Genomic DNA, 27,461 nt, shown 5'->3' with positions numbered 1-27,461 from the left:
CCTGATGTCACGCGTGCCCTGCGAGGGGCGTGGAGCAGGCAGGGTGGTGGGCGACTTGACTTCAATTCGCAGCTTCCCCTCCTGGCAGGCATTGGAGCCGGTGTCCGTGAACTTCAGACCCCATGGCTGCGCAGCCCCGGGATATAAATAGACGAGTGTGGAGGGGACTTGGCTGCGGCCGCTGCTCCTCCTGTCGTGGCTCTGAAGTCAGGCCTCGCTTCCTTGGCTGCTGGCGCGGTGGGTGCTGCTGCTGGGGACCGGGACTTCAACTCCAGGCGCCCTTGGCTCTCACGCCCTGGGGGGGGGGCTGGCACATGCAGGGGGCAGAGCCCGGGGCGGGGGACACAGGGGCCACTGTCCTCGCAGCCACGGTGGCTGAGGCCAGCTCTGCCTGCCAGGCCCAGAGCAGGCACGGGCCTCCGTGGGCCGGGGCCGGGTGGTGGCCGACTTGGAGGGTCCCTCGCATCCCTCCTGCGCTGTCCGTTTCTTGCAGCAGAAACGGGGTCCCTTTTGGAAGTTTTGAGAGCAGCTGTTTCCACGTGGCTGGCCACGCCGTGGGGGCGTCCTGGTTGAGGGGTCTTTGTCCCCGTCCCCTGCCCCAGGCGGATCCCGGGAGGAGCCAGGCTGCTGTGGAGGGAGGAGGCCGGTGCCACCTGTGCCTGTCCACGTCACCTGGGCCTCATCCGGAAAGGGCATGTGCCACTCGTGTCCGTGTCACGGGGTGCACTTGGGGCTCCGAGGGGAGCTGGTGGCACGGTCACCGCAGGCCCCTCCCCCGCCCCTCCCCGCCACCCCGCTGTCTCTGGGCGCCTCTATGGTGGATGGACCCTTCCTCCAGGGCACTGTCACTCTCTGGGCTCCCCAGGTGACCAGCAGGTGTCCCACCCACCCCGCCCCACACCTGCGTGGACACAGCCAGGCCTGACCCTTCCTGGTCCCTGAGCTTGCTCAGGTGGAGGCAGCTCTGGGGGCAGGAGGAGCCACCCCGAAGCAGGGGACTCTGGGGACAGTCCCTGCACTGAGGCCCCTCTCTGGGGAATCACGCGCCCTGTGAGTGGTGGCACAGACCTCGTTTGTCTGTCCGTCTGTCTCTTACTGGTGCCACGGATCCCGGGGACAGTGGCTGTCGTACATGCGCCTCCCGTGGCTCCATCAGAGGCACCGTGCACACCGAGGAGGGGACTGCTCAGGGCTCCGGCCAAAGTCACACATCCAGCAAAGGATAAGCCTTTAGGGACAGGTGCTGGCTCCGCAGGGACCACTCCCAGAGGGGCCAACCCTCAGATGTGTGTCCCCGAGAGCTGGGCAGGCCAGCGGGGAGGGGGCGTGGGCAGCGCTGGACGAGGGCCTGGGCTCCTCTGTCAGAGCTCCGAGAAGTGGGTGGGGTATTGGTCCCCTCCCAGGGCGTCCCCGTGGAGGGACTTGTCTGGTGGGTTAGACGTCCCCTCCCCTGGCAGATGGCCCCCCACCCGCATGCTCCCCAGGTCCCCGCTCTCCCTGTCTCTGTGTGGGCCCCTCCCCTGTCCCCCCGTCCCCCGGGTGCCTTGGTCCTGTAGCCGTCGACCGGGTCTGTCCCAGCAGCAGGCCCATGTCCTGTCCCTGGCGTCCCCGGGAGAGCGGTTTCATCTCAGCCGGGCGCCTGTCGCTGAATATTTCATGACTCGGGCTGCAGCTCGCGCGCTGCGAGGGTTTGATAGTGGATTAATGAGGCCGGGGCAGGTGGCCCACTGTCCCCGCCCGCGCCCAGGCAGCCTGGCCCAACTCTGGGCAGGAGTCTGCCTGTGGACGGTGGCCGAGGGACAGGCCACCGGGTCCCTTTTGCTATACACTGTTGGGGCGCTGAGTGGCTGCCTGGTAAACGGATTGAGGGGGAGATGGGGCGGGTGTGACAATGGGGGACAGAGAGAGGGACAGAGACAGAGGGACGGGTGGGGGCACAGGGGCCAGGAGAGGGAGGGCAGGGGGGCCGCCCTGTCCCCGGCCGCCTCCCTCGGGCCTCATTTCCTCCCGGGCCCCCCTGGCCTCTTTTCATTTCCTGGTCTGCAGCGTCCTCATTCCGTGTGGGCCTTTGTCCCCTCACATCCCCCTCTCAGCCGCCTCTGGTGTCTGTGCCCTCTTCCTTCCGGTCTGGCTTCAGCTGATTTTGCGTCTATATGTGACGGGGGGGGGGGGGGGGGGACACAGGAAGGGTGGCAGAGACAGATGGACACAGAGACTAGGAGGGACGGAATGAGCCAGGCTGAGGAGAGACAAAGACAGGGACCAAGGGACAGAGAAGCAGACCCATCAAGACACTCAGAGCCCAGTTTAAAAGTCTCATGTCCAAGCCGGGCGGGTGGCGCCCTCCTGTCATCCCTGCGGCTCGGGAGGCTGAGGCAGGAAGATTGCGGGTTCAAAGCAGCCTTAGCAACAGGAGGCCCTAAGCCACTCAGTGAGACCCTGTCTCTAAATAAACACAGAACAGGGCTGGGGACGTGGCTCGGTGGTCGAGGGACCCGAGTTCAACCCTGGTACCAAAAAAATAAAAAAATAGACGAAGTCCGATGTCCATGTCCATCTTACCCAGGAGCCACCAGGTCACCGCGTGGTCAGGCCCTTGCGCCTGTCTGTCCCCAGGCCAACCCCTCCTTCCTTCCTGGAGGAGCCGCCCTCCGGGACTTCCAGGGGAGTCACCTGCTGGCCTTCCTGGGTCCCTTCCCCGCCCTGCGGTGCCGCTGGACGTCCGCGGTACCGAGTTGTGCATGCACGTCCCAGGGCGGCTCCGTGTTTTCCGTGGCTCGCCGTCACCCTTGCACGGCCTCATCCTGTGGTCACCTGGCCTTCCACTGGCCATGGGCATGTCCACTCCCTTTCAGGGCTGTCAGGACCCATGTTGCTGAGCGTCTGCGCATCTCGCTCCCTCTGCGTGAGTGACCGGCTAATGACTGTGCGTCTTGGCCGTGACTGGAGACTCCGCTCTGCTTTCCAAGGGGACCGTGTGATGTTCCGCTCCTGCCGGCCGCAGAGGAACCTTGGGGTCCTCCACATTCTCGCCACATTTGATATGGGCCGATTTTTAAGCGGTGGCCTTTCTTGTGGGTGTTGGTGATCTGGGTCCTGATGTTAGTTTGCGTCCCCTGGATACAAATGCGGACGGACGTGTCTTACGCATGATCGGCTGTTGAACTTTTCTCTTCTGTGAAGCACCGTCTCCTGCCCTGTCTGCTGGTTTTGTTGGGTTGTTGGAGGCTTTTTCCATATTGATTTGTAGAGGATCTTTACATATGCCAGCACCTGGCCCTGACCGCTGGCCTGTGCGGCAGCACTCTCTGCTCTTGGCGTGTCTCTGGTCCTTCCTACGGTGTCTTTTGGCCACGCCGTCCTTAGCTCGTGTGGTTGAATCCAGGCAGCTTTGCCTGCTTAGTTTGTCAGCTTGGCATCTTACTGAAGAAATCATCTCCACCCTGAGGCCATGGATATATTTTATAATATTTCCGAAAGTCCTAGAGTCTGGTGTAGAGTCTGGAGTCAGCGTGGGATTGACTTTTGCACACAGTGTTAGAGGGACCCACCTTCCTCCTCGTTCCCTAGGGATCATCCCAGCGCCACTTATTGAAAAGGCCATTCTCACTCTGGTGACTTGCAGAGCTGCTCCTTTGGTTGTGAGAGTCTCACTTTCTTTCCACCCTGTCTGGTTGTTGCTAAGCCTGTCAATCCATGTGTCTTTAATGAGCACCAGCTGTGTACTCGGTGCTGGGCTGCAGTGGTGGGCTGGACAGAGGCACACATTGCTCTCATGGAGTGTCCAGTCTGGTGAGGAGGATGGACAAATAGCAATTGTTATTCAGTTGACAGTGACAAATGCCATAAGCCCCGTGAGGAGGGACCTGCCCAGTTTGCTCTACGAGAAGCAAACAGAGCCACTTCCGAGCTAGAGATGAAGTTCAGTGGCAGAGGTTGTACTTAGCACGCACAGGCCCCGGGTTTGATTCCCAACATCAGTAAATAACTCAGTAAATGATATAAGACAATTCCCCCAAGGAAGTGGTGGTAAGCAGAGCCCTTAGTGGGAGAGAGATGGTGAGAAAGATGTTCTGGTCAGAAGGAAGAGCACGTGTAAAGGCCCTGTGGCAGGTGCCTAGGGATTTGATATTTATCCTCAAGGCTCTGTCAGGCCACCGAAGCTGTGATATGATGACCATATGTATGAACAGCCCCATGGACTGTTATGTGGAGAATGAATTGGAACCGGGCAAGAACAAAAACTGAGACCAGTTAGGAAAAGACTGTGGCCTTGCGGGGAAGGGCCAGTGTGCTCTGGGTCGGGATGGTGGTGTGGAGGTGGAAGTCATTGATCAGCCTGGAAGCTAATTCACACTGGCATGATCTTGCCTCCCCATCCCCTCCCTCTCTGTTCCTTTTCTGGTTGAATTCTCTGGGCAAGGAAAGCAATTTGTGATTCTGCCAAGGGTATATGCTCTGGAGGATGTATTTGCCACAGATGGTCTTTGGAATCCTGGCCAAGAGAGTCACTGGACAGCCCCTGGCCCCCGGGGTTTCTGGAAGCAATTCAACAGTGACCATTTATTAATAATGGGAGTTGATAGCCTTTTCTTCAAAGTACCTTTTAGCTATCACCACACTGTGTCACCAAGACTGTTGTGTCACTCGTTAGAGTCCAGGATGGGGAAGTTCACTCCTTTAAAAAAAAAATCAATTGACACACATTGTCACATATTCCAGGAGGTGTATACAGTGTCCAGTGATCCGGTCACGGTGATTAGCACGTCCATCACCGCCGACATTCATAATCTCTGTGTGCCGGGAGCACTCGAACCCTCTCTTGTAGGTATTTTGAAATAGTGAGATATTGCACTGGACTTCATAAAAATATGTGCAGTCACTGCAGCTTATGAAAAATGTTAATTTAAGGGGTGGAAATGCCCACCGTCCGGATTCCATCATCACCCAGTGTGTACATGGCGGAATTACTTCGCTCGCCTACGAAGATGTAAAATTAAAATAATGATCAACACAAAGAGAGCTGCCCAAGCTGTTAGCCACGGACCCTTGGCTGTGCCAACCTGTGCTCCTGAGGTCACATAAGAGACCTTGGTTTGGGGACTGGACTCGCTTCCTGACGCCGAGCTCTGTCCTGCAGTCCCCGCATGGACGTGCAGCATGGCAGAGCCCTTCCTGCCAAGATGGTCCCGAGGGACTCGGGCCTCAGCGTCCTGCCTCTGGGGTGGGCATCAGACCCACGATGCTGTGTCCTGGCCCGCAGGGAGGTCCCGGCCCGAGACACCGACGGCTTCTGGCTCTTGGGTTACAAAGGGGGAGACACCTGAGGGGCATGAGCAGGAAGAGGGGCTTGCATTGGCTCCTGGTCGGCGGTGCAGGGGACCAGGCGGGGTCCACACTGTGTCCAGCTGCAGGCCTGGCGGGATCCAGGGGACAGATGACACCGTTCGGCCTCGGGTCTTTTTCTGGGACAGGTCTCTGCAGTTGGCTCCGTTCTCCGGGCCTGACCCACAGCCCCTGCTCCCTTCCTCCCAGTTCAGAGCAAAGACGCTTCTCCTCACTGGCCTCCCCGAATTCTTTTTTTTTTTAATTAATTTTTTTTAGTCGTAGTTGGGCACAACGCCTTGGTTTCACTTGTTTTTTAACGTGCTGCTGAGGCTCGGACCCGGGCCTCGCCCGTGAGAGGGGAGCGCTCTTCCGCTCAGCCCCAGCCCCAGCCCTTCCCAGAATTCTTAGCGAACGCTCTCTTGTCGTTGATTGGCTGCTCGTGGGGTCAGGAACTTACGCCAGAACCAGTCAGTGAGGCTGTGGGAAGGTGAAAGGCGGGATCCGACTGGATTAAGCTCTGGTCACGTGACTCTGGGGTTGTGGGTGGAGCCAGCTTCTCAGCTAGGGCGGGGGAGTGGGGTAGAGAGGTATTAGATCCTGTTCGCTGCGGTAACAGAGAGCCCCACCTCTGCACCCGCGAAGCACAGGATCATATTCCTCCTGCAAAAAGTCCCAATCGGCAGGTGACCTTCCACAGTGGGGACTCCAGGGCCCAGGTGCTCTCGTCTTGTGGCTCCACCATCCCCCGAGAACTGACAGTTTTTCCCTCCAGCCCGTAGAGAAGAGATGGAGGCTCGCCCGGGAGGTTTTAGGAGCAGCATCTGGAGGTAGTGAACTTTCGTCCCATTCATATTCTATGAAGGGTCCCAGCAGGAAACAGAAAACACACAAGAACCCAAAGAAGAGACGGTTTCCCACACAGAGGGAGGGGACAGACCTGGCGGAGGGGAGGGGCGCGGTGGGGACGCGCCCTCCTCGTGTTCTGCCGGGGCTTTCTGTGGTCCAAACCCAACGGAAGCCAGATGGCAGGTGCTCAGGAAGCCACCCACGTGGGCGGGCCTCCACTTGCAGCAGGTGAGGAGGGAGGGACGTTGGGTCGCTGACCAGGAGCAGCTGCTGACCCCCGGGTTGGCTGGAAACGAGGTCTGCTGAGGAGTGGGGCAGTGGAGGCCTCTGGGTCTTTCCATAAGAAGCATCAGGTTCTCGGGAACAGAAAATACTGACAGTTGGCTTTGTGGGTGCCACTGTCACCACGGCCCGTTCTGTGGTGGGACCTGCTTCCGTCTTCCCTCCTTCTGAGAATTCCTTCCTCTAGTGTCACCTCCTGGTGTCCTCCAGGGCACTTGAGTCGGGGGCAGACAGCTGTCCTGGGCAGGAGGTCACCACGGTGGGTGGGGTGGGGTCTCTGTGGGCAGTCTGTGTCCCTGGTAAGGTCACCAGCTTGACCCAGGCTGGGGTGGGGACGGTGGCTTGCTGGGCCAGAATGGGAAACGAGCGATGGTGGCCTGAAGCAAGTGGTCATCCTGCCGGGGGTGAGGGGACCCTGGAGAAGGCCCCTCAGCCTGTCCAAGGAGCCGGGCTGCAGCCCAGGAAGCCATTGTCCGCCCCTCACCCATGTCTGCTTCTCTTTGGAGCCTGTCCTTGGCAGCCAGACGCAGGTGCACAGGTGACATATTAACAATGGCACAGTCCCACCTCCTGCCATCTGGTCCTCTGCAGCCCACAGGGCCAGACAATGGCCTGCTCCGCCCAGCCTCACCCACCTCTTTGAATTCCTCCAAGACACTGTGGAGACAGGGTGGTCATTGTCCCTGCTTCCTCCCTTCTGGCCAGGCTGGCCTCTCTTCCCCGGAAGAGCCCGGAGCCACCCCCCTGTCCCTGGCAGCAGTCCAGCCGGGTGCTGCCCTCGAGTCCCCCAGGTAGGGACGGGCCCTCAGCTCCTGGTCTTCTCCCTCCTCTCCTCTCTGTGATGGCTGCCCAGGACCCCCTCCCTGAGCCTCAGTTTCCTCATCTGTAGAACCAGGAGGTGGCGGGAACTAGTTCTGGCAAAACACGACACCCCGAGGGACGGTGCTGTCACCCCTGCAGTGGATGAGAGAACCAGGATGGGGGGTCGGGGCTGGAGCCTGGGACCCGGGAGGTGGCGTTGGGAGGGGCTTCTGGCTTGGGACTCTGCCCCCATGGATGGGGATGGGGGTGGTGACAGTGGTGGCATCTGGTTCAAAGAAGTGTGATTAGACTGGACGGGATCACAGGCCAAAAGCTGGCCCGCCCGGTGCCCTCCCCACTGTGAACAGGCCACGTGGCGGTCATACCGATCCTCCCACATGGACGCTTCAAAACTGCGCATTTGGATATGGAATATGCTATAAGCGTTCGTCAGTTCAGCCGACCTCCTTGGCCACGGGTTTGCTCTCTGAAATCTCAGTGGCTACCTATGGTCAACCGTAAGAGGCTGACCATGATCCAGAATATTAGGTGGAAAGTTGAAAGAAACAACTGTTAAGTCCTGTGCCATTCTGAGCAACATGACCGTGTCTCTCTGTCCCACCACTCGCTCCTGCACCGTCCCAGGAATCACCCCTCTGTGCGGCGTATCCGTGCTGTATACGCTACCTGCCTGGTAGTCACGGAGAGCCATCTCCGTTACCTGATCTGCTGTCACCATTTTGTAGTGCTGGTGTTCGAGTGATGCTTAGTTTACTTAACAGTGGCCCCAAGCTCAACAGGGGGGCCGAGTTTCATCACAGTGTGTGGTTGTAATTGTTCTGCTTTATTGTCGCTGATCTCCGACTTGTGAAATTTAAGTTTCATCATAGGAACCCGCCTACAGAGAAAGGCGCTCTCTGTGGTCTTAGGCGTCTCTGGGGGTCTTGGAAGGTATCCCCCACCGATAAAGGAGCACCACTGTATACAGTCACACAACATGGTTGTCGTGGAGGTTGGCAGGTGTTTTCTGCGAAGGCTGGCAGCACAGGACGCACGTCTGTCGGGACCACCCCACTCTGAGTGTCGTTCAGACATCTTGGGCCTGCGGGCGTGACGGCATCAGTAAGACCCCCCCCCCAGGCCCGGCCAGGGTTCGCCTCGCCCGATAGTCCTGCCGTCACCCCTCAGCACTGCCTTTTTCTCCACGAGTCTCCGTTGGTGACCTTCTTTTCTGTCCCTTTCTTAAGAGGCCAGCCGTTCTTTCTGTCCGCCAGTCTATTTCCGGAAGGTAGCAGGCTGCGGGGACAGGGGCTCTCCTGGAGCTGGGCTTGTCTGACGGACAGGGAGGTGGCAGGACCCTAGCCCCAGCCCGTCTTCCTCCTCTCCTCCCCTGACCCTGCTCCTCTGCGGGTTTCTCTGCCTGGGGAGCCCGTGCATCTCCCCCAGCATCTCCCCCAGCATCCTCTTCGCCTCTGCTTCCCCGAGAAGCGCCGAGCCCAGGCCGACCGACCCCAGGGCCTTTGCCCTGGCTGTTACTAGCACTGCCCGGATCCTCCTTCCTTGGGGTAACCTCGGGGTCCTTTCCACATCTCCTTCAGCTCTTGGCTGGGAGGCCACCTTCCCAGTGCCCGCCCTGCTGTGCCCACCTTGCACCCTGGCACCCTCTTCCTACGCTGCCATCTTCTCCCTTGGGACTTCTGACGGCCTCATTTCTTTCTGCGTCTGTTGCCGTCTCCCCGTTGCTGTGATCTCCGGGGGTAGATGGCTTCTGCCTTCACCCACCCGTGGACTAAGACGCCTCAGCACAGCGCCCGGCATGCGGTAGGTGGTTAATACACGGGTGCCCAGCACGAGCCGCCCAGCTTCCTCCATTCTCACTGCCAGTGCATCCACTGTGCGCAGGCCCAGCCGTGTCCTTCAGGTTCTGTGTCTGTGTCCTTCAGGTTCTCAGGAAGCTGCGCGTCCCCAGAGCCCCCCTGACGGGTCCCGCCCTGTGTCACCGCCTCACTGTGTCCCAGAGCACCTCACAGTCGTCCCCGCCCCTCCTCCCTGCCTGGCGACCAGGGAGCCTGATGGGCAGGTTGACCAGAAGGCTGGGTAGACCGTGGCACCCGAGAGCTCCGGGGATCCCCTTGCAGAGAACACTCAGGTGGTGTCTAATAGGTGCTCCTCACCAAAATGGCAGCGAGGAGTTGGCTGACGGTGAGCGGCCTCCAGGCTCACCTGTCTGGAATTGCCACGGGCTGGCCAGGTGAGCAGTGCAGTCAGGATCGTCCCCTCCTCCAGCCTGGCCGAGGTGGAGGTGGGGAGGGCACTCAGAGAAGCCAGGCCAGCACCCTTCGTCCTGGAACCCCAGCCAGCTCCAGCCCCATTTCCCAGAACTGGGCAGGAAGATGTCCAGGGAGGGAAAGTGTGCTGCCGGGTCCTGGCAAGCTCCCGCCCTGGCTTCCCGGGGCTGCTGTGGCACCAGCCAGCGTTGGTTGGATCTTCTTTCTCCACCAAGGCAGCTTTGGAGGAGGAACAGGAAGTCCTCCGGTTCCTTCTCCCACAAGGCGCCTTCTCTGGCTGAGTGTGGCACATACCCGGAGCCCCAGCTACTCAGGAGGCTGAGGCAGGAGGATCGCTTGAGCCCAGGAGTTCAGGACCAGCCTGGGGAACATAGCAAGGCCATTTCTTTGAAGAATAATAATAATACAATTGAATCCCTACTGACCTCTCTGAAGACGACTCTCTATTTCTTTTCTAACATTTTCAGCCTATTTTAGTTTCTAAAGATGAGACTCCTAGCCAGGCTGGGGGCCCACGTCTACAATTCCAGCTGCTTGGGAGGCTGAGGCAGGAGGATCACAAATCCAAGGCCAGCCTCAGAAACTTGGCAAGACCCTCAGCCACTTAGAGAGACTCTGGCTCAAAATTAAAAAATTAAATGGCACGCTGACCCTCAGCACTGAGCGATGGGCGAGGCCGCGGTGAGGACAGAGGGTCGAGTCGGAGAGGTTCTTTGCTTATACTCTGGTGCAATTCTCTGGCTCCTTCCTTTCTCCCTCACTCAAGGGACTATTTGTTTCTGTTCCTTGTGCCCACCCTGCCTCCATTTCTGTTTCTCCCACTATTATCTGGGCTTATTTCCAGCCCCTGTCCTGGGCCCAGTGCTAGAACCAGCAGAGCACAACCACTGAGGCCCGAGTTCGGGGCTCACTTCTGCACCTTCAGCTGTTGGGTTTCAGGCAATCGTCCACCCTTCCTGAGTGACCGCCTTCCCCTGCTCAGCTGTTATTTCTGACTCTTCACTGGGCACACGGTCGAGGGTCACTGCCCGACCTCCTGGAAATCGGGCGTGGTTGTGCGATTTGCCTGAACCCGTGAAATGTGAGGGGAAACGCCGAGGGCCACTTCTGGACACAGGCTTTGAGAGCCGGGCATATAATTGCCATGTTTCCTGTTTCCTGCCTCCAACGCTGTGAATGCCCCAAGGCACAGCCTCGCAGACAGGTGCTGGAGAGCGGTTGACAGACACCACCCCATCCCACCCACAGCGGGCACAGCCGGAGCAGGGGAACGGGCACGAGGTGGTCTCAGCCTCTGAGCTCTGGGGATGTTTGTCACTGCAGCAGGGCACGACAGTCCTGACTGCCTTATCATCTGTGCCTTGGGCTCACGTCTAAGCCAAGGCCTCTCGGGGGACGATGTATTATCAGGCATCCGAGCGGCTTCTCGTGAACAATATTACTTCCCTCGACTTTCTTCCCTGATGTTTAATCTCGGAAAAGAAAATGTGGGAAGAATCGTCTGACTTTTGTTCTGAGGAGGTGATCGGTGCCTGAAGCCTTGGATAGGATTCAGTTTGCTTGGTGGCCTCCCCCCGGGACCTTCTTTCCCTCCTGGTCCCTTGGCATCTGCTGGGGGTGAAGGACCCTCTCCTAGCTCCTTTTATTCCGACTCTGGCCACCTTCACCTTCTTTGCCCGTGGTTTAAATTCTGTGGCTCCTTGGCCCCCTCACCCCCGCGGGGTTTTGCCGGGTCCTGGAGTCGCCGTGCCCCTCTCCCGTCATCTTGCGATTCCTGCTGGCCTGGCTCTCGGGGAGCCACCTTCGCAGATTAGCCAGCAGCTCTGGGCTCCCTGCAGCCCGAGGGTCCCCTTTTGCTCACCTAAGCAGGATCCTGGAGCAGCAGCCACCATCCTGTCCCTTATTGTCACGCCTTCTTCATTCTGGGGAGATGCGCCCGGGTCGGTGGAGCCAGAGCGGGGCCTCCCCTTGCTGCGCTGCGGCTCTGGGTGTTGTCACGTGGGTGCAGCCCCCCCCCCAAGCCTCCAGGGCGGAATCCATAGCGTTTGCAAAAGTGGAAGCTTCCTCGGGAGCCACAGCCACAGACCGGGCTTCAAGGGCGGCAGGACTAGCAGGAAAAGACCCGCGGGCCAGGCCCTCAGGGAAGGGGGCCAGGGGGAGAGGTGTCATAGGGACCTGGAACCTTCCAGAAAACCACTGAAGCTGGTAGCAGATGCAGCCACCAGGTCGGGAGAGAAGGTGGAGCCGTGGGTGTCGGGCCCCTGGGCCCAGCTGCTCAGTGGGCTGAGGCAGGAGGGCCGCTGGAGCCCAGGCACCGGAAGCCACCTGGGCAGCTGAGCGACCCCCGTGTTCTGACAAGAGGAGAGGGGAAGGCCGGAGAGGCAGGCAGGGCGCCGCCGAGGGGCCGGGAGGCAGGAGTCGCTGTGGGTTCCTCCTCCGCGCCCAGCCCTGGGACACCAGACAGACGTGGCACTGTCACCCTTGTGAAACTTGTCATGGGCAGGAGGACATATTTTTTGGTGGTGGTGGGCACCGGGAATTGACCTCAGGGGCCCTCGGTCACTGAGCCCCATCCTCAGCCTTATTTTATATTTTACTTAGAGACAGGGTCTCACTGAGTCTAGGGCCTCGCCATCGCTGAGGCTGGCTTTGAACTCATGATCCTCCTGCCTCAGCCTCCCGAGCTGCTGGGATGACAGGCGTGCACCACCTGGCAAAGGAAGGCAATTTTTTTTCTTAAACTTTTATTTATCTATTTATTCACTTTTATGTGGTGCTGACGATTGAACCCGGTGCCTCACACTATGCCAGGCAAGCGCTCCACCACTGAGCCCTAGCCCAGCCCTGGGGAGGCATTTTTAAAGGGCAACAAGTATATAATTTGTAATGTTTATTGGGAAGGAACCAGCTATGACCAACAACCCCAAGTTGGATGGCTTTCAACAGCAGCAATGTCCCCTCCCGGTTCTGAAGCCGGAGGTGCAAAGTCAAGGCTGTGGCAGGACGGAGCTGCCGTGGGGGCTCTGGGGGCCGCTGGCAGTCACTGGGGTGTGTGGCCAAGCCACGTCCCTCCAGTCTTTGCCCCCCCTTGTCTGTCTGTCATTAGATTTAGGGTCCATCAGGGTGACCACGTCTTGAGATGTCTAACTTAATTACATTCTCAAAGGTCTTTTGTCCAAGATCCCGGTCACTGTTTCCAGGGGTTAGGGCGGGATGTGTCTGTTAGTGGGGGGATCATTCAACTTACTCTTGGTCCCACGGATGCAGTATTAGGAGGAGGACAGAGATGCCATTTAAGCAAAGACCTGATGGTTAGGAAGCACAGAGGAGAATATGAGCAGGAGAAGGAGGGGACAGCATGTGCAAAGGCCCCAGGGTAGGAATGAGCGTGTCCTGTCTGAAGGCAGCCTTTGTGGTTAGAGTGCAGTAAGCAAAGGTGTAACAGGCGGGAAGAAGCTTGTGAGGCTGGCAGGGATGGATCACACAAGATCTCTGCGCCGAGGTCTAGAGGTGAACTTGACTTTACCTGCAACACAGGGCTCAGATGGGGTAAGAGAGTTGCTTTACTTCGAGGCACTTATTGACGTGAAACTCATGCAACATAAAATGGACCATTTAAGTGCATCATTCAGTGGCATGTAATGCACCTGGTTCCAGAACATTCTCAGCAGCCCAAACTAAAGCACTCTGTCCACTAGGCAGTCTCCGCCATCCCTCCTCCTGGTCACTGGTGTCTGGTCATCTGTTTCTGTCCCTCAGGTTCACCTGAGCTGGACATGTCACACAAATGGGACCGTGTCATTTGTGACCCTTTGCATCTGGCTTTTTTCCCCTGGCACGATGCCCTGGCCTCTGCCTGGGGGGAGCTGGGGGTCAGCAACACAGACCTGGGTTCCCCAGCCAAATCCTGGGACTAGACTTTCCTCGTGGGAGAGGAGGTGGCCTTGTCTTGGGTGGTGTGGGTCAGGCAGTGGCTGGGAGGAGCGTCTGAAGGCACATTTTAGGAGGGGAGTTGGGGGGTGAGGAAGATGTCCCTGAGGGTGACCTTACCTGAGCTGCCAGGTGGCAGGTGGCACTGTGCACTCAGGAGAATATCAAAAATGAAGTGAGTTTCCCGAGGGAGTGAGGAGTCTGGCTTGGCTCCATGTAGAGCATTGAAGAGCATCCCCCCAAATTCAGGCTCCCTCAGAATCAGAATACAACCGTGTTTGGAAGCAGGATCTTTGCAGATATAATCCGAGTCGAGAACTGAGGTGAGGTCATCCTGGATGACAGAGGCCCGGATTCTGTGGCAGCCTCTGTGGGCAGGCTCAGGGACAAGGCTGTGTGAAGGCAGTGGCGGATCTGGGTTGGACTGAGGAACCACAAGCCACAGATGCCTGAGGCCACCAGAGGCTGAAAGAGGCAGAGACGGATCTTCCCCTGGATTTTGGAGGGAGCTCAGCCTTGCTGACTTCTTGATTCTGGACATTTGGCCTCCAGAAGAGTAAGAATAAATTTCTGTTGTTTGAAGCCACTGCTTGAGTCAGCTTTCTGCACTATAGCAAAATACCCGAGGCAATTAACTTATAAAGAGAAAAGGTTTATTTGGATTCATGACTCTGGAGTTTCCAGTACAAAATCCAGTGGCCCCATATCTTTGGGTCTCTGGTGGCTGGGACATCATGACAAGAGTGCACGGTGGGGGAAACTGCTTATGTCACAAACCAGGAAACAGAGAGAGACAGAACAAGGGCACCCACGGTGATCTAAATACCTCCCTGGGAACTGGTACCTGGAGGTCTCTGGTGTCACTGGAAGAATCTTGGTGGAGTGGCTGGGCTGGGGCGTGGAGGAGGATCAGGGGTGAGGGGGCAGCAGGCGTGGGCACCTCCCTGTGGTCCAGGGAGCTGGGTCGGTGGCCACAGTGGGTTGGGATCAGGAGTGGGGCTTAATCTTCACTCTCTCAGTGAGACCCCCTGACCTGTCCTGGGCACTGGTGTCCTGTCTGGAGCGCAAGGGTCCCTGAGGGCCTGCCTGGGTTGGGATTGTGTTGAGTGGCGTCCCTCAGGAGTGGTCTTGGTCAGCATGTTCCGCGGGAGGCCACTGGTCAGGTCATGCCGGGCAGGCCTCTTCGCAGGAGGGAAAGCAGGGCCAGGGAGTGCCGAGTGGCCGCTGTGTGGTGGTCACCGGGCGATGCAGGGAGGAGAGGGCATGGGAAGTGAGGGCTCCGTGGGCCGCGGACCTTGTGGGTGGACACTGGTTTTCATGCGGGAGCCGTGGGGGCTGGGGGGCTGGGCGGCGGGAGGGAGGTGTGGGGGGGTGTCGGGAGGCTGGTCCTCTCCAGGTTGCGCGGACGAGGAGGTGGTCAGTGGTCACGGGGAAGCCTGGCCTGGCCCCGCGGGCTCCCGGAGACTGATCCTCAGCGTCCCCCTTGGCTGGGTTCCCTTTTGTTCTTGGGAACAAATCTGAAGCTGCTGGCGGGGCCTTGCCGTTGGGGTCTTAGGGGAATCTTCAGGCTGGAGTTTGACGGGGGAAAAGGGTCGGAGAAGAAAAGGGAGGATCGCACAGAGCACCGAGCAGGGGGTCGGGCAGCAGGGGAGCCGGGGACGTCCTCGTGGTAGGGGGACGACCGGGAAGAGCGGCCCAGTTCTCATTGGGAGGCTGACCCAGGCACCCTCCTCACTCTCCAGACCCCAGAGTCTAAAACTGGTGAATGCGTCCTGCCTCAGTTTCCTGGTCCAAGAAACTCAGACACCGAAATCCTGGATCTGGTTTCATTTCATTTCAGGAGGAAGCCCCCTCCCCCTCCCCCTCCCCCCTCCCCCCCACCTCTGGCTTCGTGGCACGGGGGTCTGCACACAGGCCAGGCGAGTGCCCCACCACGGAGCTGCACCCCAGTCCCCCACCTCTGCTCTGTGAGACTGGATTCGGGGCTGGGTGACTGGGCAGGCCAGGTGCGCCCCTCGGACCCAGGGGTCCCACATTTGGAATCCTTCCTGGCGTGGCGAGGACGCAGGGCCCTCTGGTCAGGGGTCCAGCACCACGCGTCTGTGACGACGCAGACTGGCCGTGTTTAGGGGACTGTTGAATAAATGATGAAGCGGCCGCTCACCGCAGCATTTCACAGCCTCTTAGAAGACTGAGGTCCCTGTGCCCGTGGGCAGGGGGGCGTCCAGGGTGCTGAGGGGCACGGCCACCCAACACTGTTAGTGCGAGGCGGAGGGGAAGCGCGACCCTGGGCGGTGTTTACTGAGCACCTACTACTCTCCGGCCTGGGAGAGGTGCAAGCCAGGCAGATTCTTACTTCATGGTGCTGCCGTCACAAGGGAATTGAGATACCCGGTCAATCAGTAGAGGGCGGGACTGCTCAGTGTCACGGAGACAGTGGCAGCGAGGACAGAGGGGCGAGACCCGGAGGGTCAGGGTTTTAAACCTGGGAGCGGGGAGGGCTCCCCAGGAAGTTCAGATAAAAGCGGAAGAGCTCAGCTGCACCTGGGAGAAGAGTGACCTGGGAAGGAGGGGCAGCTGGGCAAGGGACACACTCGGAGGCAGGAGGGGACCAGCCCCGGCTAGCAGGGGGCACTGGGACTCTCCACTTTCCAAATGAGACATAAACTTAAAAATCCAAAAAATGATGATTTTTTTTTTTTTATAAATAAGACTTATCTATTCAGCACTAGGGATTGAACCCAGGCCTTCCCACATGCTGGGCCAGCGCTCACACTAAGCTGCGGCCCCAGCCCTCTTTATTTTATTTTGATACAGGGTCAAACAGAGGCTGGCCTCAAACTTGTGGTCCTCCCACCTCAGCCTCCTGAATAGCTAGAATTACAGGTGTAGACCACTGTGCCTGGCTAAAACTATCGGTTAGAGAAGAGGGAGGAGAGAAGGAGGGGGCGGGCGGGGGGTGGGGGCAGGTCTTGTGAGCTCTCTGGATGGTGTTTCTCTGATTTAGGTTCCAGAGGGAAAATTCTGCTAGAATAGTCCATGGGCGAGTCGGCAGGATGGGAACCCTGAGAAGAGAGCTAAGGGAGACGAAAAAAGGGCATTTTTTTAAAAAACAAGATGAGGTTTAAAAAAAAACATTAATAATAATAATTTAAAAATTCGGTGAAATTCACAAAACACAAAATCGACCATTTTTAAGTGAACGGCGGGTCAGTAGCATTTAGGACCTTCACACTCCTAAGCCACCACCACCATCTGGGCCTTCTCCGCCTGCGTGTCCTTCCTCAGGGACAAGGATAAACGGCCCAGGGTCCTCTGTGCGCTGAGCACCTACTCTGCCCCGGCAGGTCGGCGTCCCTTGGCATCTGCTCAGCCCTCCTGGCCACCTGAGGCCCGCTTTGCACATTTGGGGAAGCTGAGGCTCCGGAAGAACATGCTCCTGCCCAAGGCCAAGGCCAAGGCCAGCTGTGGCCTTGAGCTGCCCCAGCACCTCTGAGCAGGGCCCTGCTGCAGCCGCCTCCGGCCGGCTCCATCCCTGAAGCCTCCTGCCTCAGCCAGCCCCCCCCCCCCCCCCGCAGGGTTTAACACCCCCCCCCCCCCCCGCAACTCGCCCCCTCGCCTTGGGGTTGAATCCCGTCTTGGGCTGGTGTCCTGAGGACAGAGCGGAGCCCCCTGGCTGGAGTGCTGCTGGCGAGGGTGGCCCTGCCCAGCCACGCCTGTGGCTGCTGTCCGTGGTGCTGAAACCCTGCGCAGCCCGGAGCTGTCCTTGGGGTGGTCTTGGCCCAGAGTCCCCAGCCCAGCAGCTGCGGGCGGGGGGGGGGGGGGGGGCTGGGAGTGAGCTGGTGGCCGAGCGCTGGCTTGGCGTGTGTGAGCCCTGGGCTCCGTGTCCCAGCACCGCAAAGCCATAAATAAACGCTACGGACGTCAAAAATCGTGACCACAGCTCAGGACTTGGGGAAGGTGTCACCTATGTTGTCTAAGGTACATGCCCTCACTCCAATTTTTAAGTAAAAGCAGAAGATACCCACCATCTAACAAGGGTGACCCATGGAGTGATCTCTGGGGACCACCAGCTTAAAGGCCTGGCTGTGCAGCTGGGGGGCTCCGAGCCTCGGCTTCGCCCAGCCCCCCTGCGTGGCCGTGAGCAAGTCTTTAAAACCTGGGTCCAGCCGGGCGCTGTGCCACGCCTGTCATCCCAGAGGCTTGGGAGGCTGAGGCAGGAGGATCGCGAGTTCAAAGCCAGCCTCAGCCAAAGCCAGGCCCTAAGCAACTCAGTGAGACCCTGTCCCTAAATAAAATGTAAAAAAGCGCTGGGGACGTGGCCCAGTGGTGAAGCGCCCGGGTTTAATCTCTGGGTTTTTCTTTCCTTCTCTGGCTGAGACTGGAAGCAGCTCTGGGAGTGGCCCCCAGGGGTCCCTGGGGCAGAGTGCCTCCGCCCTGCACCTGCCCAACAAAGTCCCCACAATGGCAGCCGGGATGACGGCTGTGGTGCCTGTCAACCCGTGAGAGTCACTCATTCTGCCTGCTACGGGTGGCCTCTGCTCAGTGGAGCCAGGAACGTGGCTTAAGCTCTGGACACCCATCTAGGGCCCTGTCACTCCCTCCTTCCCGGTCATTGTGACCAACATGGGACTAACATGAAACTAAGGTCCCCAGCGTCTCCTGACAGCTCAGCGGCCCCTCCTTCAGGATCTGCCTCCTCGGAGCGCGCCCGCCCCGGGGCGGCCTGGACACGAGGTCATGGCACTTAACAAACCTGATTGGATTTTTGCACCAAAGACAGAGGCTGGGAACGGGATGGGCGTGGGGGGTGGACGCGGAGCCGCTGGCTCCCTCGGGCTTCCGAGGGTCTGGGGGGGGGCGAGAGCGTCCCCTTGTCCCCTGCTGAGAGCGCACTTTCCCTGATGCGCCAGATTCCAGGAGAAGGGCCATCAGCAGGCAGCCCTCCTCCCCCCGCCCCCCCAGGGACCGCCTGGTCATTTCCAGGGCCGCGCACAGCACCCCTGGACCCTGTGGGTCCCACTGACCCCTGGGCGGCGCTCTGTGCCCACCCCTGCCCGCTGCTCCCCGCCCCCAGGAGGCCCCATCCGGCTGCCCCCTCCCCGCCCCGCCCCCGCCTCCCTGGGCTGATGATCCCGGATCCGCTGACACAGGGACTTTCTCTCCAAGCCAATCAGGAGGCGGGAAGCGGCTCTGCTGGCCGCTCACCGCAGCTGGGAGCTGAACCAGGCGTCTAAATCGGGAGCCGGCGATCGGGGCTGGGCTGGGAAGCTTTGCCTGGGCCTGGTCCCGGTGCAGCCTTGGGCTTGGGCCAGGGTGGGGCCTCCTCCACTCAAGGACCCATGCCACCTGGGTCTGGGGATTGGGGGGCTGGTTCTGTCTCCTACGGCCCTCGGGGCTTGTCTGAGATGCATGGGGGGAGATGCAGGAAGCAGGATCCGCCCCACCCCCAGGCATTTACTGAGCGGCTGTGATATGGTGGGTGCTTCCTTAGGTGCAGAGGACAGAGTGGTGAACAAAGTAGATTAAAAAATCCCGTTTGCATCAGTGCTTCAGCTTCATGGGGGCGACAGTGGACAAGATAAAAGGAAATCTATCAGATGTGTGGATAAAGCCCAAAGGAAAAAATAAGTAAAAAGGGAAAGGGAGTTGATGGAAGTAACCTTTGGGCAAAGACCTAAAGTAAGGGAGGGAGAGAGTCTGGGTGTCTGGGGAAGAGCATTCTGGGAATAGGAATGGCACATGCAAAGGCCCTGGGGCAGGAATGTGCCTGATGTGTTTGGGCACCGTGGAAGAGGCCTGCAGGACTGGAGCAGAGTGACCACCGTGGACAGGAAAGGAAATGAGGGCAGGAAAGGGGTGGGGAGGACTTTGGCTCTTCTGGTTGTGAGGTGGGATCCACAGAAAGGCTTTGGAAACTTGCACATGTATAAAACTGGGGTTCCTCTGCTTACTGTCCCTGGCCAGCACTTTTCTTTTCAATCAAAGTCAGGGTCTTCTCTCGGCCCCTGCCTGAGCAGTGAGCAGGAGGAGGAGGCCGACAGGAGGGTGGTGGACTTCCCCAGGGCTCTGAGGGTGGAGGAGAAAGAGGAGCCCCAGCCCTCTTGGGATGACTCACAGCTGCGGTCACCTGGGCTCCACCTTCCCCTGGAGTAGACGGAAGGCGGCCTCTCCCCTCCCGTGCACCCAGAGCCGGGCTCTAAGTGCACATCCTCACTCCGCCTCCCCAGGAGGAGCTGCCGGTCCACTACTGCTCTGACCACGCTCTGTGTGGCCAGGGTCTGAGGCCAGTGTGGCAGGTCCCCTGCGGGCTGGCCGGTGGACACTCGCAGAGCGTGTGGGAGGCTGTCCCAGGATGGCTAGTGTGGCCGTGTTTGGCCCCGTAGGTGGCGTCTCTGTCCCCTGCCCTGCGTGCCCACGACCCCCGGCCTCCTCCTGGAATCTTCCGCTCAGAGCTGATGCAAAGGAGGCCAAGTCCCAGCTGCCCGGGTGCAGGAGGCCAGGGAGGGGGACGGGCAGCTTGATGCGGAAGCCGGCCAGGAGCCGAGCTGGCTGGGAGGAGCAGGAAGTCGCTTTCCAGGCACGGCCAGCGGCGGCCGGGAGGGCTGGGTCCTCCTCTGTGTACAAACACTGTCCACGAGTGTTTGTGCAGCACGAGCCCAGCTTTGTTCTCTGGCGCCTCCTGCCCGGCTGCTCGGAGGCGGGAGGCCAGCGCGGATGGCCGCGGGCTGGGCTGTCGTCTCCCTCCGTGCCCTGGGAGCGCGTGCGCCGGGAGCGGCTTCGGAGGTCGAGGCTGGAGCCCAATTTCCTGCCTCGCTGGGGCGCTCGGCCGGGCTTCCTGCTTCTCACTCTGTTTCCACCTGGAAAATGGGTTCAGGTGTCTGGGGTGACCTTGGTGAGACCTCCAAGATGCCAGACCTACCTTCAGGGCCCGGGGTGAGGCGGAGGGACGGGTGGACAAGGCCAAGGTCCCCCGAGACACCGCGATCCCTCTGTGGAGCAGTGGCTCTCATTCCCAGGGACCCTGGGTGACGTCTGGAGACGCTGTGGGTCGTCCTGACTGGAGAGGTCACTGGCCTGAGGGTGGGTGGAGACCCCGGATGCTGCTCAGCAGCCTGCAGGGCCCAGGGCCGCTCAGCCTCAGAGGACAACCCAGCCCCAAATGTCCAAGGGCTGGGACCACCCTGCCCGGCGACCATCGCCCTGTGGCTTCCTGGGTAGCATCCGCCTCTCCACACCTGAAGCTGCTCAGATCACCAGCTCTGTTCCCCAAGGCTGCTGGACAGGGACGCCTCTGAGAGATCATTCCCCAGCTTTCTGTCGTTAGCATGTTTTCAAGGCAAATGTGTTGGTACCTGACTTACGGCAGGGTAATATTCCTTTTTATGGATGGGACACATTTTATTCATGTGTCCCAGGAGGTGTGACCCTGTGTCCTGTTGTGGTTTTGATTGGCACCTCCCTGATGGCTGATGGTGGTTTGATTGGCATCTTCCTGGTGGCTGATGCTGCTGGGCACCTTCTCCTGTACTCACTGGGCATCTGTGTCTCTTTGGAGAGATGTCTCTCCGAGTCCTTTGCCCATTTTTTAATTGGATTGTTTCTTCTTGTTGACTGGTAAGCGTTCTTTACATATTTTGGACCCTGATTGGATACATTTCTTGCAAATATTTCCTACCACGCCTTTTGTTGTCTTTTTACCGTCTTTGTAGTATCTTTCGATGGACCAGCAAGCGGTCGTGAAATCCGGTGTGTCCATTTTTCAGCTACTGCTTGTGCTTCTGGTGTCAAATCTGGCCGCCGGCCTTTAAGCTTCAGTCCTGGGCCCCGTCCTGCTCTTCTCCGTGGCCTCCATCACCTCATTGTGCAACATACGTGACCTGTGGCCATCTCCGGTTTCCATGGGGGATGGGCTGCAGGACCCTCCAGAGGCCCCAGTCTTTGGGGGCCCAGGTGCAGTCTGGGGACCTCAGCTCAGCGCTGCGTGGCTGAGGTCACCCGATCCCACCTGAGCGCTGCTCATGGCCTCGTTATGCGGCGTTACTGGGGGAGCGAAGCCCGGGGACGGGACGGTCTGCCGCGTTCAGTACAGGGACACTTTTCAAAGTATTTTCCACCTGCATTTGGTGAAATTCGTGGATTTGGGTGCAGAGGCCCGCGCACCCCACCCGCCCACCGGACACCGTCCACCTCGGGTGGTCATCTCATCTACTCTCTGTCCTCTCCGGGGCCAGGAGTGTTCCTGTGGCTGCCCTCGGCTCTCCCTGGCGTCTGGGACGGCGCCTGACCGGGTGGACGCTGCGTCCGCGCTCTTCGGTCCATCCCGGGGGAGGGGCAAAGGTGCACATTTTCCTTAGAAAGTCCCCTGCCCGGGGTTGGGACAGGAGAGCCGGGCGGTGCCGTGGCTGGTGGGGCCGGGGGGATGGGTTGGGAAGGGAGGAGGGTGTCAGGGACCACAGCAGGGCTTGGGGACACTGACCCAGGTCACGGGGTGCGGGCAGCCTCCAGGGTCCCCCCTTCCTGTCCACCCTCTGCGGTTCTCCTTAACCCTCGGCCACTCCCTTTGAGTACATGATCCTGGCCACCATCATCGCCAACTGCATCGTCCTGGCCCTGGAGCAGCACCTGCCCGACGACGACAAGACCCCCATGTCCGAGCGGCTGGTGAGCACCCGTCCCCCTCCTCCCCGGGGTGGCGCTGGCCACAGGAGCCGGGCGTGGGGGTGGGCGGCTGAGTCCGGCACCCCATGCCCTGGGGCAAGAGATACCTCGGGGATGTCCCCACCCTGGGGCCCAGTGGGAGGGGGCAGTGACAGTCACCTGCTCCAGGAAGACCCAGAGCAACCCAGGGGACCGGGGGTGGCTCAGGGGTGACACCTCCCACCCAGCAGGAAAAGAAGTTCCAGTGAGAATCTGTGACCCCACACGGAGCCTGGGGCAGCGGCCAGGTGACCGCCCGGGGCCTGGTCCCCAGCCCTGACCAAGACCCCGGCCCTCGCCTTCGCCTTGGCTTGTCCTGGCCAAGGTCTTCCCGGGGACGGTGACCTCCCCACTGCCTCCGGAGATCCGCGTCCCTCACGCCTCGGGCCTTGTCTTGCTCGGCCACCGGACGTCATGTGCCCAGTGCTGTGACAGCGGGGCCCCTGTCACCGCGCTGAGTTCCTGTTGGTCTCACCGGTGCCTCTTCTGGCTGTTGGCTCCCCGAGACGCAAACAGCTGGATCGTTTTTTATCATTATTGATTTTCAGTGCCGGGGCCGCGACCCAGGGCCACCCAGGGCTCACAGCAGCCCAGGAGCCCGCCCTCAGGCCTGGGTCTCGGCAGAGGAAGCAGCTGGCCTCATCCCGAGCAGCACTGTCCCTCTTCCCCAGAACCAGCCTGGGGGCCCCTGGGCAGCCTCCTGGGGAGGCCATACCCTGCTGCCCGCGTGGCCATCGGCTCTAGGGACGTTCAAATCCAGTTCCCTGGTAATCAGCAGGCTGTGCGCTAGCGCTCAGCTGCTCCCTGAGCCCCGACCCGCCGTGTGTCCCTCTGCTGCCCTCCCGCCCCGGCACAGCTCGTCTGTCCTTCCTAGTTGTTGTTTTTTTTTTTTTCTGTTTTTTGGTACCAGGGATTGTCCTCAGGGGCCCTCGACCACTGAGCCCCATCCCAGCCCTGTTTTGTGTTTTATTTAGAGACAGGAGCCCACTGAGCTTCTTACAGCCTCACTTTTGCTGAGTCTAGATTTGAACTCACCATCCTCCTGCCTCAGCCTCCCGAGCCACTGGATGGCAGGCGTGGGCCATGGCTCTGGCTCATCCTCCTGCCTCAGCCTCCCGAGCCACTGGATGGCAGGCGTGGGCCATGGCTCTGGCTCATTTCTTTTCTTAATTCAGTGATGGGATGGGACCCGAGGGCTTCACCACTGAGCCACGTGCCCAGCCCTGTCCCCTCCAGAACCAGCAGGGACAGCTGGGGGCGGGAGGGGACATCAGCATCTTCGCCTCCCAGGCTCATAAACAGGGACGGTCCCACGCCTCTGTTGACTTAATGGTCACTTGTCAGAGCGCGAAGCCTAAAAACTGTAGCCGGCCCAGGGACCCGGGGCCTGGGGACGTCTGTTTGGGGCTCGGGCGGAAAGAAGGCTGAACAAGGGTTGGGATGAGGCTCAGAGCGGGAGCCCGTGGGAGGCCCCCGGTCACCCCAGCACCACACGCACCCACAGAGTGACATCGGTGGCACCTGACGGGGAAACAGAATCAGGAAGGCAGAGGTGCAGAGGCCTGGCACGTGAGAGGTGTCGCCATCAGAGACGGGAAGGGTGCCCGGGGGCCCTGAGGGTCAGCGTCACACGTGCATTCCAAACACAGGGACGCCCAGCTGGAAGGGAGGTCCTGCAGGGGCGCGGGGCGGAGCTCTGGCCGGTTCCCAGCCAGGACAGGGCTGGCCATTCCACAGTCAGCCACCTGGACCACTGTGCCAGTGCAGACCCGCTGAGAGCCACCTGCCAGGGTTAGATTTGGGAGTGGGGTCAGCGTACGAGGTCCCACCTCAGAACCTTCGAGTGCTGTATGTTGACACGTCCAGCCCGGAATCTGGCGACTTCCGGGAGAACTGTCCGCAGAACAGCCGGGTCCTACCTTGGTGCTGTCCAGGAAGTAGCTGGCAAGGCTGCGGGAGGAGGTTGGCAGGATGCAGAGCCGGGTGGCGGGTGCTGGAGGCCGTGGACCTGCAGGCGGCTGGGGTCCTGGCCCCCGCGGCCCAGCCCAGACCTGACCCTGCCTCTCTCCCCCCCAGGACGACACAGAACCATACTTCATTGGGATTTTTTGTTTCGAGGCTGGAATTAAGATCATCGCCCTGGGCTTTGCCTTCCACAAGGGCTCCTACCTGCGGAACGGCTGGAACGTGATGGACTTCGTGGTGGTGTTGACAGGGTAAGTGCGGGGCTCGCGCCCACGATCCCGGGAAGCTCGCCGGCTGCGGGCTCTGGCTGCGCTGGGGAGGCCCAGCCTCCGAGTCCTCCCACACGCACCTGCCTCCTTCCCTGCCCACCTCCTCCCCAGCCGTCCATCATCCTGGGCGTCTCTGTGACCATAGCTGGTCACCCGGGCCACTCCAACGTGCTCCCACACGCTCTTCCACCCTCACGACCCAGCGACCTGGGACATAATCCACCCAGAGGGCAGGGTGACGTGGTGAACGTGGAGCTGAGGCGTGACCCAGGTCTGTGGCTCCACTCTGGCACCTGCGCCCGCTGGGTCTCTGCTTTGCTCGGAGTCTCGCCTGGGTTTCGCGGTGGCTGACGTTGGGTTGCTGGGCGCGAGGGCCATGCCCTTTCCTGTGGGTGTCAGGACGGTAGATGAGGTGCGGCCGCCGACTCCCGGGGTTTCAGATGTGAGCACGATGAGCGGCGCTGGGCAGGGGACGGAACCGCTCCCCAGGACCCATATGAGGCAACACTAGCTGCTGTGACAGAAGGTCCTACACTGGAAATAACCTAAACACAAAAAAGTTCTCTCTCGTTCACTGAAAGCCCAAAACGATCATTGTCATCGTGAGGCTGTCTCCTCCCGTGACTGAGGGACCTTGTCACCTCGTACCCCTGGCTGTCAACCACAGCTCTCCAAACCCCAGGCCTGTCGGCATCAAAGCCCAGAGGAGAAGTGAGGGTGGAAGGTGACGCGGGGTCCTAAGGGCTGGAATTCAGTCACCTGACCCCACAGCCCCGCAGCCACCGGAAATGGTCCCCATGACGTCCAGCCAGCCTCTGGGGGTCCCTTGGTCGGAGCCCAGTGTGGACGTGGCTCCTCTGCCTCCCCCTCTGCGGCCCCTGTGTGGGTCCTCGCGTGGTCTCTGAGGCCACCCAGGTCCAGGCTCTGGCAGGAGGCCCAGGTGTCAGTGCCCACGCGGGTTGCGTGCTTTCGCGGTTCGGATCGTGGCTACCGGCTCCTCTGGGCCACGTGGGTCGGAGCCAGGCCGCTGGCGCTGTCTTCCGGGGTCTTGGGATGCGAGAACCCTGTGCTGACGCTCGTGGGCTTGGGTGTGCGCTGGGGGACCTCTGTCGGCTGTGGCCACGGTCTCGTGGCTTGGGACCTTGGCAGGTTCCGGGGACATGTCACAGCACTGGGCACTTGGCTGTGGTGTTGCCAGGAAGCTCGTCGTGGAAAAGCCCGTGGCTGGCTTTGTCTTTATTAAAATTCAAAATAAAAATATTCAGATTTCAAAAAGGAGCAGAGAAAAACGCCAGCCCCGTGGGTGCTCGCTCTCTCCGTGGACACGCGTTGAGCGCCTGCTGGATGCCTGGCTCTGCTCTGGCCGGAGACACTGCAGACAAGACCGGAGGGCGGACACGGTCGGACGGTGCGGAATCAGCGGGGCAGCTGCGTGTTAGATGGTGGCGAGGCCCACAGAGGAGGCCGGGGTGGGCTGGGGGCGGGGACTCCTTTGAGAAGGTGACGTCTGAGGTGAATGCGTGAGCCGGGGCCACCTGGGGAGGAGCACCAGGCAGGGCAGGGCAGGTGCAGAGGCCCTGAGCTGGACAGGAGGAGGTGAGGGAGCAGCCCCTCCAGGTCCCACGCCCGCAGCCCAAGCGCGTCCCTGGATTTCGCGCTCACCCTTTCACCTGTGGCTCACTCTCTGCCACGCAGGGACCACTCTCCCTCGGGAAGGTCAGTGCAGGTCGCAGAGTCTCCTAAAGAGTGTGAGCTGTGCGGACGGCCAGGGCCTTCACACAGAGCGCTGTCGAATTTGCACATGCGCTTCACAGTCCTGTCGGCTGTAGAGTGTGTGTGTGTGTGTGAGTGTGAGTGTGTGTGAGTGTGAGAGTGTATGTGAGTGTGTGGGTGTGTGAGTGTGTGTGAGTGTGTGAGTGTGAGAGTGTATGTGAGTGTGTGTGTGTGAGTGTATGGGTGTGTGAGTGTGTGTGTGTGTGCACATGAGAATGTGTGTAGTGTGAGTGTGTGTGCACATGAGAGTGTGTGTGGTGTATGTGAGTGTGTGAGTGTATGGGTGTGTGTGTGTGTGTGAGTGTGAGTGTGTGTGTGTGAGTGTGTGTGTGAGTGAGAGTGTGTGTGACTGTGTCTGACTGTGTGAGTGTGTGTGTGAGTGTGTGTGTCTGTGACTGTGTGTGTATGAGTGTGTAAGAGTGTGTCTGTGACTGTGTGAGAGTGTGTGTGTGTGAGTGTGCGTAAGTGTGTGTGAGTGTGTGTGTGAGAGTGTGTGTGAGTGTGTCTGTGACTGTGTGTGTGAGAGTGTGTGTAAGAGTGTGTGTGTGTCTGTGACTGTGTGTGTGACAGTGTGTGTGTGAGTGTGTCTGTGAGTGTGCGTAAGTGTGTGTGTGTGAGTGTAAGAGTGTGTGTGTGAGTGTGTGTGCACATGAGAATGTGTGTGGTGTGTGAGTGTGAGTGTGTGTGCACATGAGAGTGTGTGTGGTGTATGTGTGTGTGTGAGTGTATGGGTGTGTGAGTGTGTGTGTGTGAGAGTGTGAGTGTGTGTGTGTGTTTGTGACTGTGTGGCTGTGTGTGTGTGAGAGTGTGTGTGTCTGTGAGTGTGTGTGAGTGTGAGTGTGTGTGAGTGTGTGTGTCTGTGACTGTGTGTATGAGTGTGTAAGAGTGAGTGTGTGTCTGTGATTGTGTGTGTGTGTCTGTTGTGTGTCTGTGAGTGCGTAAGTGTGTGTGTGAGTGTGTGTCTGTGAGTGTGTGTGTGTCTGTGACTGTGTGTGTGTGAGAGTGTAAGAGTGAGTGTGTGTCTGTGACTGTGTGTGTGACAGTGTGTGTGTGAGTGTGTCTGTGAGTGTGCGTAAGTGTGTGTGTGTGTGAGATAGTGTAAGAGTGTGTGTGTGTGTGTGGTGGGGTTGAACCCAGGGCCTTGCCCGCAAGGCGAGCTCCACAACCCTCCTGTAGACTTCTCGTCGTCTCTGCACGGTGGTGGTCCCCGATGAGTGTGTGCTGTGAGCTCCGGGGACTGAAGGCCAGGAGACATGCTTGGTACAGCCACATTTTTTCC

General features: G+C 59.7%; 1 protein-coding gene across 5 annotated transcripts in view; it reads left to right on the top strand.

Annotated features, from left to right (window-relative positions):
* CACNA1A (calcium voltage-gated channel subunit alpha1 A) overlaps positions 1-27,461 on the top strand; it is a 232,268-nt gene that overhangs the window by 61,653 nt on the left and 143,154 nt on the right. For all 5 annotated transcript variants that reach the window (XM_081284893.1, XM_081284894.1, XM_081284891.1 and 2 more), the window contains 2 exons: positions 22,034-22,139; positions 24,252-24,391. In XM_081284893.1, the coding sequence (XP_081141019.1) occupies positions 22,034-22,139; positions 24,252-24,391 (246 nt within the window). The remainder of the gene's footprint in view (positions 1-22,033; positions 22,140-24,251; positions 24,392-27,461) is intronic.

This window comes from Spermophilus citellus (assembly GCF_964194105.1).
Source record: "Spermophilus citellus genome assembly, chromosome: 3".
Lineage (NCBI taxonomy): Eukaryota > Metazoa > Chordata > Mammalia > Rodentia > Sciuridae > Spermophilus > Spermophilus citellus.
The sequence above is the reverse complement of the archived record's forward strand: the minus strand, read 5'-3'. Positions and strand labels throughout refer to the sequence as shown.